Genomic DNA, 16162 nt, shown 5'->3' on the forward strand with positions numbered 1-16162 from the left:
ACGATCGCGGAAAATCATCCTAAATATAAATGTGGAAAATTCCGGATGTCACATTGGGGCCTAGTTGAGCCTTACAGTCGAGCCTAAAATTTTGGTCAAGGCCGCTAATTCTAGAATTTTTGCGAATGCCTATGATAAGGTTTTGTGTGTTTTTGGGGAAGGGGAGCGTGGCGACGCATACCAAAGATGATCATATTTGATTGGAGATTGTCGCCGATCGGATGTTGAAGGCCTCCTATTTCAAGTGATGATTGGTGGCATTTAACCTCCGATACGATATTCCGACAAAAAAAAAACCTCCAATGCGAGATTGAAGATGGAAGACCTCTAAAAATTAGTGGTCCTCCACATTGGATGATCACATCACCACAACTGTGGGGGAGAGAAAATGGACTAAATGTAATGGTGGTGTGAACTCTGGAGTTGTAGTCGCGTTGCGGGCGGTTACTAAAAGGAAGAGATGTAAGAGAAATTCGACGTGCATCCTACGCAATCTTAGCCATTATTAGAGGTGATCAATGGGCAGGTCTGGACTGGACCCCTAAATCAAGCTTAAAATATCGTCCAGGCTTACTTATTGTGACAAAATGTATAACAATTATAGGGACTGGTCAGTTCGACTCGAACCCATCGAGTTAGGCCAGACAATCGAATCAAGCCTAAAATATTGCTCAGGACCGTCCATCACGAAAAAGACATGTGATAATCATGTGGGCTTGGCAGACCCGATTTGGGCCTGATCGGGACCGCGCCTCACGACTATAGGACCACCCGAAAGTGCCCTTGGGCCACCGTGGCGATGGCCCACGAGCCGCCGGGCCAAGGTCAGATGTAGTCATTACACATACGTCTCCGTTCAAGACGCGACAAACATTCTACTCAACATTCGCATGGACAGCAACGATATACGCGGCCTGCGACGATGCGAATTTCTGGAAGGCGAAACAAGATTTGCGAATTCACCAAATTCTGTCCCCCACGGAAACTCAAGTCCAACGTTAAGCGAGACGATCGTGCAATCCGCCTTCGGCAATTTGTAAAAGCCGAATCAATTGCACCTCTGCTCACACTTACTGATTAAACAATGCCCCATGTGGCTCCAACCAAAAAGTTTCTACCTGCTTCTTAGCACTAGGCACCTAATTCGGTTCACATTACGTTAATGCAACCGCACAAAGTTCGAATTTTTCCAACACCCTTATCGTAATTTGACTAGCTCTGCACTAAAGTTTACAGAACAAATTCTTCTGGGGACAGATGAAAACAACATCAGATGCTCAAACCAAGTCGTCACTTTCCTTCTGGAACCAAAAAGAAAGGAATAAATAATTCGAACACAGGAGGAAAGAGCATAAAAAAAACCTTTTCCTTCTCCAAAATATCACCTCCCGTTCAAACTCAGGGGCGCAAAAGGTCAAAGGACTGGGAACCCCACCAGATCGAAATGATATCAGCGCAATAATGACATGAATCCGAAACGACAACGACCAGTTTTTACTACGTCCATAAATTCTTTGGCGCTTGCTCCAGCGATCATCGTCGACTTCGGGACCTCCTCCATTCCTACACGACGTTCCAGCTCGAGCACAGCAGCTTCGACGCGTACTTCGAGAATTCTTTTACCGAACGTCAAATCACGGCGCTGCAGACCGCAGACCGGACGACAATAATTGAAGAACAAAGAAGCCGTTCTCGAACTCGATCTGTTCACATGTGCAGTCAGATGCGTGGTCAAACTTGCGTGCCGGAATTCGCTCGTTTTGGGGGGGCCCTTGACGATGTGGAAAGCCAACGGCAGAGGCTGTTCCTCATTTAACGTGCCTTCCATGAGCTTTATTTTTTCTTCTTACTTACGTCTTAATAAATGTTGTAGAATTTTCTTTTCTGCGGGAATAATAGTAACCCGAAAAGAGGGACATATTCAGAAATAAATACCAATCCGACGAAAATGGGAGTGATTGCTGGCCAAAAGGCCAGGATAAGGAGGCGGCTTTTGAGAGACTCATTGGATGATAAGGTGGGTGGGAATGAAATTGAAATTAACTCATGAAAGTGATTTTTGATATAACAGTAAGTTTAGCATTAGAATTTCAATGTCAAACGTGGTGAGAGCATTATCAAAATGGACAACCTTCTGTACGCTACTGAACAAGATCATGGGGCTTAGTGCGATTAGGGATGTCATAGAAAGTATAGTCCGTTGAAAAATCAAACCCCACAGTTTAAGTTGCTATTTAAAAATTTTGTTTTGACGGTTATTTTGGCAATTTTTTTTTCACATATAAATCTTTTCTCTAATCTTGAGGCTCTTGCAATTTCTTTTTTTTTTCTTAACGCGAAACACCCAAGACCTTTCAAAATATAAGATTATGACATACGGATTAACATATAATTTTAGCAATTGTGTTAGAATATTTGAATAATAAAGCACACCTTCATCTTACATCTTGAACTTTTAGTTCGGTTGGCAAAATCTCACAGGGTATCAGAGTTGGAAGTTCTAAGTTTAAATCTTTTAAAAAATCATCTGCCTTTCCAATTAAATATGTCCACACTTAGTACTAACAAAAAGATTAAACTAAGCGTGAGAGAGAGTGTTAGAATATTTAAATAATAAATCACTCATTCATACGGATTTACATTTAATTTTAACAATTGCGTTAGAATATTTAAATAGTAAATCACGCATTCATCTTATTACTTAAACTTTTAGAATAGTTGACAGTTGTTCTACAAAATTTCACAAGATACCAGAGCTGAAGGTCGCTGGAAGTCCTAAGTTCCAATCTTTTCAACTCTCATTTGCCTCCCCAATTAAATATGTCCACGCTTAATACTCAGTAAAAAGACCATACGAAGATTTTTTTTAGAACAATTGATAATGATCTCACAAAATCTCACAAATTGTATAAATATTAAAAAATATTTTATTGTAACAATTGATATATCTCGTGTAGTTACCAATATCATTCACTTCTTCAAGAAACTATTCATTTTCTTCCAATTGGAAGCCACCGTATTTCAGGTGTGCAGGTAGCGTGCGCTCCGGCACTAGTATTATACGCTCACAATAAACTCATGTGAGGAGAGTAATGATGATCATGGAGTGAGTTCTTCCATGTTTTAATAACGACCAATTCAAATGGTACGTCATCGCATGTCGTAAAAATTTAAGCAAAAATAAACTGACTAAAAAGGTCAATAATAACACGGGATAATGATTTATTTTTTTTTATAAAAAAGCCTAGATCATTTTATTTTAGGTCAATGCCACAAAAAAATCTCAAATTATGTTCATTGTGACATAAATATTCCAAACTTTTTTTGTGTCACTGAAAACCATAAGAAACCCTAAACTTATACTAATGTGACAAATATAACATTGACGGAATTGTAATAGAGAGTATACATGTCACACATGTATAAGTTTGATTTTTTTTGTAAATACAAAAAAGTTGGGGGCATTTGTGTCACAGTGGACAAGTTTATAGTTTCTGGTGACAAAAAAATGTCCTTTCATTGATTTCTCCTAAATTGCATTGATTTCTCATAAATATTTCATTTCAATTGGAATTTGGTTATTCACCATGTACGAGGATCTAAGCATCCATGGCTGAATGATTATTTAGGGTACGTGTCAAAGTGGGCATAATTTAGGGTTTCTGGTGAAACTTGCCCTTTTATTTCGCAAAAAGTCGGAGATTGTAATAACCTATGATACGGCTATTCCGTTAATTCATGAGAATATAAGAATATAAGAAGATTATCGACAATCTCTGTGACTATCAACGGCATTTTCAAATATAACAACAGTTGAGTTTACGCATTCCCACATCAAAGCGGGAATCGAAAACATCAAACTGTGGGCTCCTTGCCTTCTTGGTTTTTCTCTGGTCAGAGAGAGAGAGAGAGACAGAGGAAACGATAGAAAGTACACTGCAGATCATGTGACAAACCTTGATAATCAAAGTTCATGGAATCAAGCAAGATATTATGCTGTTTCGGTGATACTATAACATTTTTCGTACCAGTGGCACAAATGGGTTAAAAGAATGTGTTCGTGAATCAATGTACAGGCACGTTCTTCTTCCGAATAGTAAACTCCTGTGAGCAATAATTATTTTCCATGTTTCAACGTGGAGAGAAGCACCGACTTCAAAGCCATGCCAGGGAACTGTCTTCGCATCGAAGCATTTCTCTGTGGACAAGTGCGCAGATCTTTTCGAGTATATTACTCGGGCGATTCATGCATCTGCACAGCAGAAAGGCCCAAAAAAATTAGGGTTTTGTTTAATGCCCTAATCATCTACTTTTGTTTGGTGTTTAAAGATACTATTAGGGTTTCTCGGATATGATTCGGTTCACAAAACAAAAGGGCAAGTTGGGAGGCTCTGTGTTTGTGATCATGTGATTCGAGGGGTTGCGTAAACGCACATGCAACGAATAACGTGGATTCAACTCGAGATTACACGAGTTAAGGACTTTGGCAATAAAAAATTTACAATTCTCTTATGACAGCAGGAGTGATCTCAGAGGCCTCATATCGCATGATGATCATATCAAGAAAAACTTACGACGGCCTTCTAGATGAAGACTAAGAGGAAAAGGAAGAAAAATAACTAGAAAGAGGGTATTTTAAGAGACTTTTATCTGGTGCAGATACGGTCTTTTACGTTGCTAAATGAATTATTTCATAGGTAGATGGAAGTTTTCATTTCATGGCTGTTTGCGTAAGAAATATTATACACCAATGGTGATGTAAATTAGATGGTTAATACCACGAAAAATCCTAAACTAGCACATCTTTAAACCAGTACAGTTATGACAAATTTGCCCCAAATTTGCATTTGTGGTAGTTTTACCCTAAACTAATTTTTTATCACAAAAAATTGGTACATTTGTTACAAATTTACCTTCCATTAAATTGGAGTAATACCACAAAAAATCACAAATTGGTACACCCGTGACAAACGGAAGGTAAAATCCCAAATCGGTACATCTGTCAACTGCCACATGTCATCTAACTCAGAAATTTGATAGTAAAATTTAACGGAAACTAACGAAGGGTAAAATTGTCACAGGCGTGTAAGGTTTGTGATTTTTTGCTGTCAAAAAATTAGTTTGCGATAAATTTGTCACAAGTGTACCAGTTTGGAGTTTTTCATGATATTAACCCTAACAATAATATACGAACCCTAAATTATAAAAAAAAGCTCGATATCTCCTCTCCATCTAAGAGTTGAGCTAATTTTATGAAACTGGTAAGCAACGTGCCTCGTGATCCCGAATATACTAGGTTGACTTTGTTTTCATGATTGATTTTATTTGTTTTCTGCATTTGGTAAGCTCATAAGCTTTTTATTTATTTATTAAAAGGCTTGTATCCATCATCAATTATAAATAAAAGGAGGCAGAAATGGCTGCCCCATAAATAAACTCACGTGAAGCGCCATATAAAATCAAGAGCTTTAGAGAAAAAGATGTCAGGTGCTCACCCAATGAAAAATTAGAGAATAGTCACGTGGTCATCATTTTTCCTTGTGATTCTGCCAAAAGGTTTCTTCCGGAGGGCGAGTTACGAGTTACAACACTATCATAGGATAACACAACATCACGAATCGTGGTTAAAAATTAGGGAAAAAGCTACAACAAACTTCTAATTATATCTATTGTGATATATTTATCTTGAATTTTTTTTGCGACACAAAAAACTTCAAATTATGCTAACTGTAAAATATTTACCCTAAATTTTTTTCTTGTGGCATAAAAAACCCTAAAAGTGTACTTATGTGACATATTTACCTTTCGTCAATATTCCGTTAGATGATTTTTGAACAAAAACAACTTCATTTTTATTTCACTTAAGTCACGTGGATGCCATATTAATACCGTTTGCTTTGTGGCGTCCATGTAGATATATTTTTATCAGTTCTCATCGATAGAACTTTGACGGAAGGTAAACGTGTTACACATGTATAAGTTTAGAAATTTTTATGTCACGGAAAAATGTTTAGATAGATGTGTCACGGTGAATATACATTAGGATTTTTGATAGCTTTTGCCCTAATAATTATATATGTCGTACCTTTATTTTGCTTTACAAAATATACCACAAAAACCAATTGTCCAAGCATTATTCATGGCGACCTTATTTCAAGATTTCAAGCTCTATTCCGAAGTATACGGATTGCACGTTCTTAGCGAGAGGTGACGTCGATGCCGATGGATAGACTGGTCAGGCAAATGTTCCGCGACGGTCATTTGGAATTGCGAGCACATTACGGCATCGACGAAGTCAAGAAAAAATTCGAGAGCTCGCTTTCATTGATTGGCGCGCCGTAAAAGGCAAGCGCAGAAGAAGAAGAGGAGGAGGAGGAGGAGCGAAGCAACCGCGTTGGAAGCAATTTGAGATCGGCGATGGCGATATCGGTGGGTCCGAAACCGCAAACATTCCAGACAGCCCTACCCTTTGCTTCCCTTCGAAGCCAATGCCTCTTTTGTCCATTCATCCCCCCTCCCAGAAAGTCAGAAAAGATCTCACCAAGCCCCCCCTTGGAAACAAAGTCTATTGGAGGCTTTGGACAAAACCTCAAACGCAATTCCCAAGGACCCAATTCCTTACGCTGATCTGCACGAACGAATTCGCCCGTTTCGGCACGAGCTTTTGGAAAATTTGAAAGCGACACGAATTCAACCTACTTAAGTTTTGCAGCGCTGTTAATAAAAATGCAACATCTGCTTACGATATAGCTCGAAATGGATTACAAAAAACCGGTTTCGATACGCAAACAAGACTTGTGATTCTCGCCTCGAATCGACTTTCTTCCCTCCCCCGGGACAGAATCATCGTTGCTTCCGCCGTTATGAAAGCCGAGGTTTTTTTAAAAATGGTGGCACTGCAAATTAAGAATTTTCGACAAGAAATTTCAAAGAAAAGTATTTTTCGTGGAGTGAGTCAGAGGGGGGTTATCCCCAGACCAGACCAGTCAACTAACTTAACCAACAAACCTGGTTACGGTCCCTCCCTCCCTCCCTCCCTCCCTCCCTGGGACTTATCACGATTAAGCACGCGCGCGTGGCGATCCCCACTCGCAGGGGCTACCGACCGGACCTGCACTCGCCCGCTGGAGACGCCACGTGGGCGTCCGAGGAGGAGCGCGGGGATCGGCGGGGACGAGGAGCGCGTGGGGTCAACTGCTCATTACCGCAAAGAAAACGGAGTGCGCCGCAATTGAAGAGGAGCTTGTCGCGCGCTCGCCCCCCCCCCGCCCCCACGTGGCGTATCTCCTCCACATAGCCTTCTTCGGATTCTGCGCCCGGCGCTGTTGACCTAACCGCAGTCAACGGAATTAACTATGGTTAGAACCAACCCCCCCCCCCCCCCCTCCCCGCGGGGTGCATGATTAGTGAGGGAGGAAAATAAAACAAGTATATAAATAAGTAATACGTTTCAGAAATTCCCAAATTTTTTTTTCTAGCCGTTCCCTCCGATTCCATTCCGGGTTCGCGATTAAAAACGCTCAAGCTGTGTGCGGGGATATACCAGTTTGTGCATGTATGTGGGAGAAGCACATGATTTAATATATGCTTAGATGTGAGCATAGTTCCACGGTGGAACTTGAAATTGGAGAACCGGACCGGTTCGGTTCCAGGGTAAGTTCTGGATTAAAAAAAAATTTGGGGAACTAATTTCGACGAGTAAGTTACAAGAACTCGAAACCTGGAACCTATATCAAGTTTTTGTATTTTTCTTGTTCTATGTCTTCGCGTAATTCTGCGGTATTCCTTGATGTTCAATCTATAACCATTAGTTTGATCTTCCATTTCCGGCGATATCAATGGCTGAGGCTTTTACTTTGTTAATGTTACATATTTTTTGTGTGTCTAAATATGAGTTGTGCTCAGTGGATTGTAGCAGCAAATGGTGGTCATTAGAGGTGATGATTCATTGCAATCATGTAGGTGGAACCTAAGTAGACCTCGGAACCTACCTTAGAACTAATAACAGGATAAATTTCAGGTTTCAAAAATTTAAGAACCGGTTCCGACGGGTAAGTTCCACCCCTAATTTTTTTCAATTGAGATAATTTGATTACATCGACTGATCAATAAGTATGATCAAATCGGATAGTTATTCAACTTGAGGAGCTTGTTTTTGGCCGAGACGATTTAGCTTCGTACGACACAATACGTTCTTTTTTCAGAGTTTCAAGCCGTGCCAAATTCTATGGCCCAAAGGGAGAAGAAATGACCATACATCGTCCCCAATTCCATTTGGGTTCGTGATGAACCACTGAGATTTGCCCCAGTGGCCACCTTTCCTACTTGGGAACGGAGAGTTAGATTCCCCTTCTTCTCGGGAGGGCTAGGGGTAGGGACGTGTAGTTTCATATGTGGGTTTCGACTTTCACACCTTGCAAGAAGCAGGGCAAAAGTCCAAGAGTGAGTTGAGAGTTAGAGTAGGATGGATAAAAAAAAAACTGGCATTTTCGGTCTCGTGACACATGAAAGATTTAATTACCACAACCTATATGTAAATATCATGTAATTTATAATTATCTGAGAAAAATTTTTCTTCTCCAAAAATCATCTAATAATGTATACTCCTTTGATTTTAATACCATCCATCATTAACGGACATTAGCAATTGGATATGAATGTGGTCATCTAACATGGAAGTTGACATGCCAAATTGATCTCAGTACAGCTCATGTAGATTTAAATATTCAATTACATTTGCTCACTAAACAAATTAGATTTTATCATTGTGTTAGTTAATTACTATTTTGCAATACAAATATTTAAACTTTTAAACTCGACTAGCCTCATGGATGCACGCAAATCATCTCGTTTACACGCATCTAGAAGCTCTAATCATGGTGCGAGGGTGACCACTAAAGATATCATGATCGGAAGTAGGGGTAATCGGTTCCAGGGTGGGTAGGTTCTAGCCTTAGAACCTATTCCTGTTAAAATCGGTTCCTAATTATTGGAATCTGAAACTTATCATGCTTACCCTGAAACCATCCCTATTTTCTCGGTCCAGTTCCAACATCTACTCGGGAACTGGTTTCTTTTTCTATTCATTTCGAGACAAATGATAGTTATAGTAAAATAGTATAAGCAACATAACGGTTCAAAATAAAACATCGCTACAAAAGAAACCGAAATATAAAGTAATAGAAAAGTTAGGTACATTCAAGAAAGAGAAATCATCTTCTTCCAACTTCCCAACTTCAAAAAATAAGTTCTAATCGCCAGTTCTCCGGTGGGTGGGTTTAGCATCCAGAACTTAATTGAAACTTGCCCTCAAAAGTATTCCAAATTTTTGGAACTGGGAATCGGACCTATTTTCATAGCCGGTTCGGTCCGGTTTCCGGATAGAACTGGACCGATTGCATAGCCCTAATAAAAAGACACTGTAATTTAGATCATAGCTAAACCCTAACTTCACTCATCTGAGGTCATCTGCCCTCGTTCGCCGGCTGCATTACTTGGATCCCTCCGAAGGAGGACACCATTAACAATCCTTGGCATTACCTAAGGTAGAAGAATGACATCGAACCCAACAAAACAAGATGATGTTTTTGTGTGGGTCATCTAATGGCCGTCTCCCACTTATGCCCATCTTCTTGGACTTTTTTGTGGGATGTTATCATGAACCCCTAAATTATTAGGTCTTGGACCTTCTGACCCGGAATTTATATGGTCGTGAAGACGATTGGAACTGAATTTGGGATAATGTAGAGTGACCTTAGCTTAATATAATACAATATCATGAACAAGCATGTCAACCTAAGTGGTTCACTATTCTCTATCTAGACCCTTCTTTACTAGGGCTGTCTCCATCATTTCCCCATAAGGACTAATCAAATTTGTGGTCACCAGAGCTCTTGTGACAGATAATCTAATCCCAATCATGCGTATACGTATGTATGCATTAATGTCATCTTGAGCTTATCTTGTAGTGCTGTAAGACCTTATGATGTTGCATTATTTAATTCCTAGGTCAAACTCACAGCTAAGCTAGCCATTATGGGAAATGGTGGGTGAACACTTCGATTGATCTCGACCCTTCATCGAATTCTCTGAGTTGGCATGCACACTTCCTATTGCCGTGCGAATTACTTTTCGTATCCTTAGTCTTGCACCCCACTCGATAGGTTGATTCATGAGGATGAAGGTGAATTGTCAAAAAAGGAACAGACAAGTTGACAATTGGGATCGATCCGAGGCAATTGGTTGAGTGCTCTCATGGTCCTTTATATTTTATAATTTGAAATTAGGTATCCTTAGTATTTCAAGAAGGGTCATATCAACAACTCCGGATACTAGTTAAGTCAAACTAAAATTGGAAATAGTAATGTAATGATTGCACGTTTTAACAAGATCACTTACTTTGAATAGTAGAATTTTGAAATTACAAGATCCGTCTAACGAGGTTTAACGAGTGTCTAAGGATACCTTCTAAAAATTTCCTTTGAAAAATCGTCGGTTACGTTTCAAATTATCGTACCGTAAAAACTGTATAAGATTTAAGTACGGCCACCGATCTAAATGACCGAAAATCATCTTGATAGTACATGCAATGTTGACTAGAAGTAGCGAAATGTGTTGGACCAATGATACTATAGGTTCTATCAATATATGTATATAGAAGACATGATCGTATGAAAATCGAATCTTTATACTGTAGCAGTGATGAGTTTTGCTAAGATGCGTGCAGTTTCCAAAGATGATCGGGTTCTACATCTCATAGACAGAAAAGGTTTATTATCTCGTGCTATGACTTGACCAGAAGTTACACAAAATTCCATTAACAAATAGTCATACAATCACAAATAATTAATACTATTCTTATACTTATCTAGTAAATCAGTGGGGCGGCGTGTACCCCCGCCATGGCCCGCCCCGTACCCACAATTCCTTGTCCCGTCCACACCTCGTGTAGCAACGCGGGGCCCTGCAAAAAAAGAAGATATATAAGAATGAAATTTATGTGTTTATATCATTCTTACTTTCGAATAAGTCATTCAATAATAAGCTATTTTTTTATATATATATATTTTAGTAATATAAAGGAAGTAAGATATAAGTAGAAATTGAATAATAGAAACACAAATGTATGAAAAATAAAACATTAACCTACTACCATTATATGTAATTAATGAAACTAAGTACTTGAAAGAGGCGGGAAGGAGCGTGGTTTGGGTAGATCTCATTATGGCCCCCGTGCCTCGCACAGGGGCCATAATTGATTGCACATCCCCACCTTGCACCACTAATTGTCGGGCTCGGTTGCCCCAACTGAGGCAAGGCGACGCGGCTGCTCGGGAGGATCGACAAAACCGTCGTTCCTAATTGTCCCTAAGGATAGTCCCGAGCGAGCCTAGGGTAAAAAAAAAAAAGAGAGATTACGGGACAAATGATTGGCTTTGGCCGATGTAAATTATGAAGGAGAGGAAGGTAAAATAAGGAAAAATGTTGCCTTCTCTTGTTCGGAAAGTAGGGGGAATGAAAAAGTGGAGGAAGATGAGGAGAAAATACAAGCGCCGGGCCCCGTAATTACTTACTCCGTTAGTCAATCCTATGTGGAGAGATCTTGAGAAGAAAGCGAATAAAGTTCCTAATTTGCCTATAAAATGCCTCACTTTCTTCAATTTTGGAGGGTTCGATGGTCACTTTGCTCATGCAGGCTTTGCTTACCTTGCACGTTCTATTCTTTCCAAGCAATTTTCTCTTCCTCGAATTACATTATTGATCACGACCCGTTTAGCACGATAAGAACACGACACGAGACAACGCACATTACAGAGAGACTCGCGTATCAACCAAAATTAATATGCTTTCATCCTCATTGAGTTACTTATGATTTTATATATCTGTCATGATATGACAATTATTGCAAATTAGATGATGTTAGAGATTTGATATAGCTTCTTTTCCCATTTTCCCAAGCTTGCAATACTAGAGCTCTTCCCTACCTAGGGCCACTCATGTGTTACCCCGCTTCCTTTTCCTCTCTTCTCATTGTTCTAACTATCTAATTGCACCTAATGTATATTCAAGAAATATTGTTTACTTCAACATAATTTGAAGTTTTTTTTTTGGTATAAATTACGAGACAAAAACATCTATCATTTCATATGCAACTAAGAGATATTGTATAATTTATAAAATATTATATGTCCTACTATGTTCGTGAACTTCTATTTTTATACTAAAGGTGCGTCTGTTTTGTAGCAAATAAATAGTTTAGAAAATATTTTCCTAAAATTATCGCTTGTATCACTTACAAAATTTGAATGGACAAAAAAATATTTTCATTAGATATAAATTGTTGCTGATAATGAAATATTTTTTTATTGATCAAATATTTCAAGTGATCTAAGTGATTATTTTTAAGGAAAACATTTTTCAAATCATTATTTCTGTAAAACAAACAAAATCTAATTAGTTGCTTCCAATTTCAACAATTTAAATCAGGGGCACCTTTTACAACTAATGACATATTAAGAGAGTATTGCACTTACGTTCAAATTTTGCGTACTTCATTTAGTTATATTTTGTACGACAATTCGCGCAATGCGCGAGTTAACATCTAATCAGTACGAATTGACACTAGTTATGAACAATATATGACACATCAATAAGAACTGTCTGCCCAATTTGAGAGGGGGTCACACCTTTGTCACATGAAATTTAGTACACCTTGCTATCTCTGCAAGGAAATTCACCGATCACCAATCGGGTGGTCGGCCGAGCGATCCGAAATTTGATTTGCAAGCCGTAGGTCACCGGTACGATGCCTCGATCTACCATTAACTTCGGGAAACCTCAGTTGGTCTAATGAAGAACATGCACGAGCTAGTCTTGGACTTCCCACCTCCTGTAAATGGTGGACTACGACGACAAGCGCTTGCCAACAGACAATAGATATTTCCGTCGGTGCCTTAAATCGAATATTTCAGCGACGGACGCCAAAATCTCAACCATTTTTCGCCCGAGGAAAAAAGGGGGAAAAGGAAAAAAATACGGGTCACGCGGACTCCAAGGACGACCCCCTTGAAGTGCAGAACAACTCACCACGAAACAGCCTCCTCTTAAATTCCTGGACCGACAACGTTGAAACAGTTCGCCCCATTATTAACGTGACCACACGGGACCAGGTCGTCCCGGTGTGAACGCACGGGACCAGGTCGTCTCGTGTTGGAGGCTAAAGCCTCGTCCCTACCCCCCTTTTTACCTCCCGTTCCGTCCTCAGTCAACAGTTGAACACGAGAACCTCAAAGACGGAATGCACCAATGGCCACGCAGCGCCGCTGGGGCACGTGTCCTCCCGCGAGCGGGAACCCGCCGCACGCGTCGGCCCGCCATTGGGGGACGGGAGGAGCAATCAGTGAGGTGGAGACGGACGTCACGTTTTTTGGGTTGGGGTGGGGTGGGGTGGGGTGGGGTGGGGGGAGGCTGAGGAGAGATGGATGGGATGGGGGGACGAAGTGACCGAGTAAAGAAACGTGGGGTGATCAAAAGGCGTAAATTGGGATTTAACGGCGGGTTTACGAGGGGCGAAGCGGGTGGGGGGAGAGCTTAGAGGTCTGCGTGTATAAATAGCTGCGCCAAGTGGCTTCTTGAAAGCAGAGAGTGTGTGAGGTCTTGGAGAGGAACTCCCACAGGAAAGAGAGGAGAGGAGGCAAAAAAAAAGACAGAGAGAGCGAGAGATACACGGCGCGCGCTTGCCGGTTTGTTCGGTCTTTCGGTCTTTCATCCCCGCTTCTCTCTGACATCCCCGCTTCTCTGAATCCCTTTCTGTGAATCATCTGTCTTTCAACAAAGAACAAGAAAGTTTCTGGTTTTTGGGTTTTTTTTTTTTCTTGACCCGAGAAAAAAAAAAGGACAAAACTTGGAATCTGAGGCAAATTCTCGAGAGCCAGGTGTTTTCAGAATCGAGATCCAGATATTTTCGTAATTTTTTTTCCCTTTTGCTAGATCGGTTGCTTTCATGCTCTTGGTCACCTCTTCTTCTTCTTGTTGCTTTTTCTCTGTGTTTCTTCAGCTGGATCAGCCCAGAGGGTGATTTTTGGTCCCTCGAAGGTTGGTCTTTGAGCTAAGCTTTCTGGAGTGAAGGGGTTGTGTATTAAAGACCTCTTTGGTCCATATCTGTTTGTCAAAATCGCTTCTTTTCCTTTGCTTTTCTGCAAAAAACAAAACTTCAGCCTGTGCTTTGATTTTGGTGAGCAGCAGGTTGCAAAAAAAAAAAAAAAAGACCCTGTTTTTTTTGCCTTCCCTTACCTTCTTGTTAGTCCAGATCTGAATTTAATTTGCAGGTACATGCATTAGACATTTATGGCAGCGATCATGGATTTCTACAATAGCATAACAGCAGCAGCAGCTCTTGAATCAGAGTCATTCGATACTGGTGGCAATGAGCTGATGGAAGCGCTTAGCCCTTTTATCAAGAGTGCTTCCCCATCCAACCCTTCATCGTTTTCTTCTCCTTCCTGCGATTACTTCTCTTTCTCGACGCCATCCTCCTCTTCCCTTTCCCAGCCCATGTCGTACCCGGACCCTTGCTCCACCACCTCCATTACCCAGCTATTTCCTGACGGGTTCTCGGTGCAGCAGTCTGGTCCGACAGGGTTCAACCTCAACTACCCGACCCAAGTACCCCAGATGGGGATGGGTCAGACCATCCAACCTCAAGCCTACCTTCAAGATTATTCTTCTTTTCCGGTTTCTTATTATCAGTGTCAAGAGCAGCAGCAGCAGTATCATCATCACGGCGGCGGTGCCGGGTTTCTCGGGCCGAAGGCCGTGCCGATGAAGCAGGTGGGTCTGGTCCAGAAGCCCGCGAAGCTGTACAGGGGAGTGAGGCAGAGGCACTGGGGCAAGTGGGTCGCCGAGATCCGGCTACCCAAGAATCGCACCCGCCTCTGGCTCGGCACCTTCGACACGGCCGAGGAGGCCGCCCTCGCGTACGACAAGGCGGCCTACAGGCTGAGGGGCGACTTCGCGCGGCTCAACTTCCCGCACCTCAAGCACAAGGGGTCTCACATCGAAGGCGACTTCGGCGACTACAAGCCGCTCCACTCCTCCGTCGACGCCAAGCTCCAAGCCATCTGCCAGAGCCTGGCTGAGAAGCCGGCCGACGGCAAGAAGAGGCGCTCGGGCCCTGCTGGCGGCAGCGCTGCTGCCTTGCCGCAGCGGCCCGAGGAGGTGGAGGTGAAGGCGGAGGTGGGAGCGTCGGCGGCGACGTCCTCGCCGGAGAGCGACGACGCGTCGGTGGAGGAGTCGTCGCCGCTGTCGGAGCTGACGTTCAACGACTTCGTGGAGCCACAGTGGGAGAGCGTTGGGGTGCCAGAGAACTTCTCCTTGCAGAAGTACCCATCGGAGATCGATTGGGCTGCTATCTATTCTTGAAGTTTTCCAGTTCTAATCATCGTGTCATGTTCAGTTCTTGAGAGTAGTTCGTTCTTTTGTCGTTTCTTTTTCATCAAATTTCAAGAAAGCTTAGCATGTAATATGTAGGGAAGTATTAGGAAGCAGGTGTTGCTGCACTGGAGTTTTTGGCAGTTGCAGGGGCCACTGTTAAGCCTTGTCCAGTCAAAATTTAAGCTGTTAAGCTGTTAAATTGTCGTGTAAATCCGACCATGGTCAGCCGGGGTTTTAGTCGGCGACGCCATGGATCATCGTCATCGTCATCGTGCATTTCTTGTTAATTTTTGTAGTGGAAGTAATTATTATTGTATTGTCAGAATGTGTGTTGTATTGGTGAGATATCTATGTCTGAATACGTGGTCGTGGTTGTGGTTGTGGTTGTGGTGGTGATGACGATATTGGGGGTTGTGTGGCTCAGGACAAGGACAAAGTCGCATGTCATGTCCGACTCAGCCCCCCCCCCCCCCCCCGTCTCAGAGCGCAGACGTAAACTGCGCGCGCTCCTTCTGCGACTTTGCTTTAGGGAAAAAGATCAGGAACGCAGCTCGGAAATGGAAATTGCCAGATATGAAAAATTGACTAAGCACGGAAAATCTTAGATTGGTAAGGAGTTTCGATTTTTCCGGGTCTTTTAAGAATTTCTAAAACTAGTTTTATTCACCAGGGCTCTCTTACATGGGGCGACCACGAATCCTCGAGGATCCGATTTCCTCATAAAATAATG

General features: G+C 41.7%; 1 protein-coding gene across 1 annotated transcript; it reads left to right on the plus strand.

The window, feature by feature from the left end:
- Window positions 1-13651: 13651 nt before the first annotated feature.
- Window positions 13652-15757, plus strand: LOC115675192 (ethylene-responsive transcription factor RAP2-4-like). The gene has a single exon (XM_030597796.2). The coding sequence runs from the start codon at window positions 14347-14349 to the stop codon at window positions 15418-15420; it is 1074 nt and encodes a 357-aa protein (XP_030453656.1). The 5' UTR covers window positions 13652-14346; the 3' UTR covers window positions 15421-15757.
- Window positions 15758-16162: the final 405 nt, after the last annotated feature.

Source organism: Syzygium oleosum, unplaced genomic scaffold (genome assembly GCF_021117445.2).
Source record: "Syzygium oleosum isolate NSW1041296 unplaced genomic scaffold, Sole_v2.1 Sole_v2.13, whole genome shotgun sequence".
In the NCBI taxonomy this organism is placed as follows: domain Eukaryota; kingdom Viridiplantae; phylum Streptophyta; class Magnoliopsida; order Myrtales; family Myrtaceae; genus Syzygium; species Syzygium oleosum.

Coding starts and splice junctions, on each gene's coding strand:
- LOC115675192 (XM_030597796.2), top strand. CDS start 14,347: ATGGCAGCGATCATGGATTTCTACAATAGCATAACAGCAGCAGCAGCT.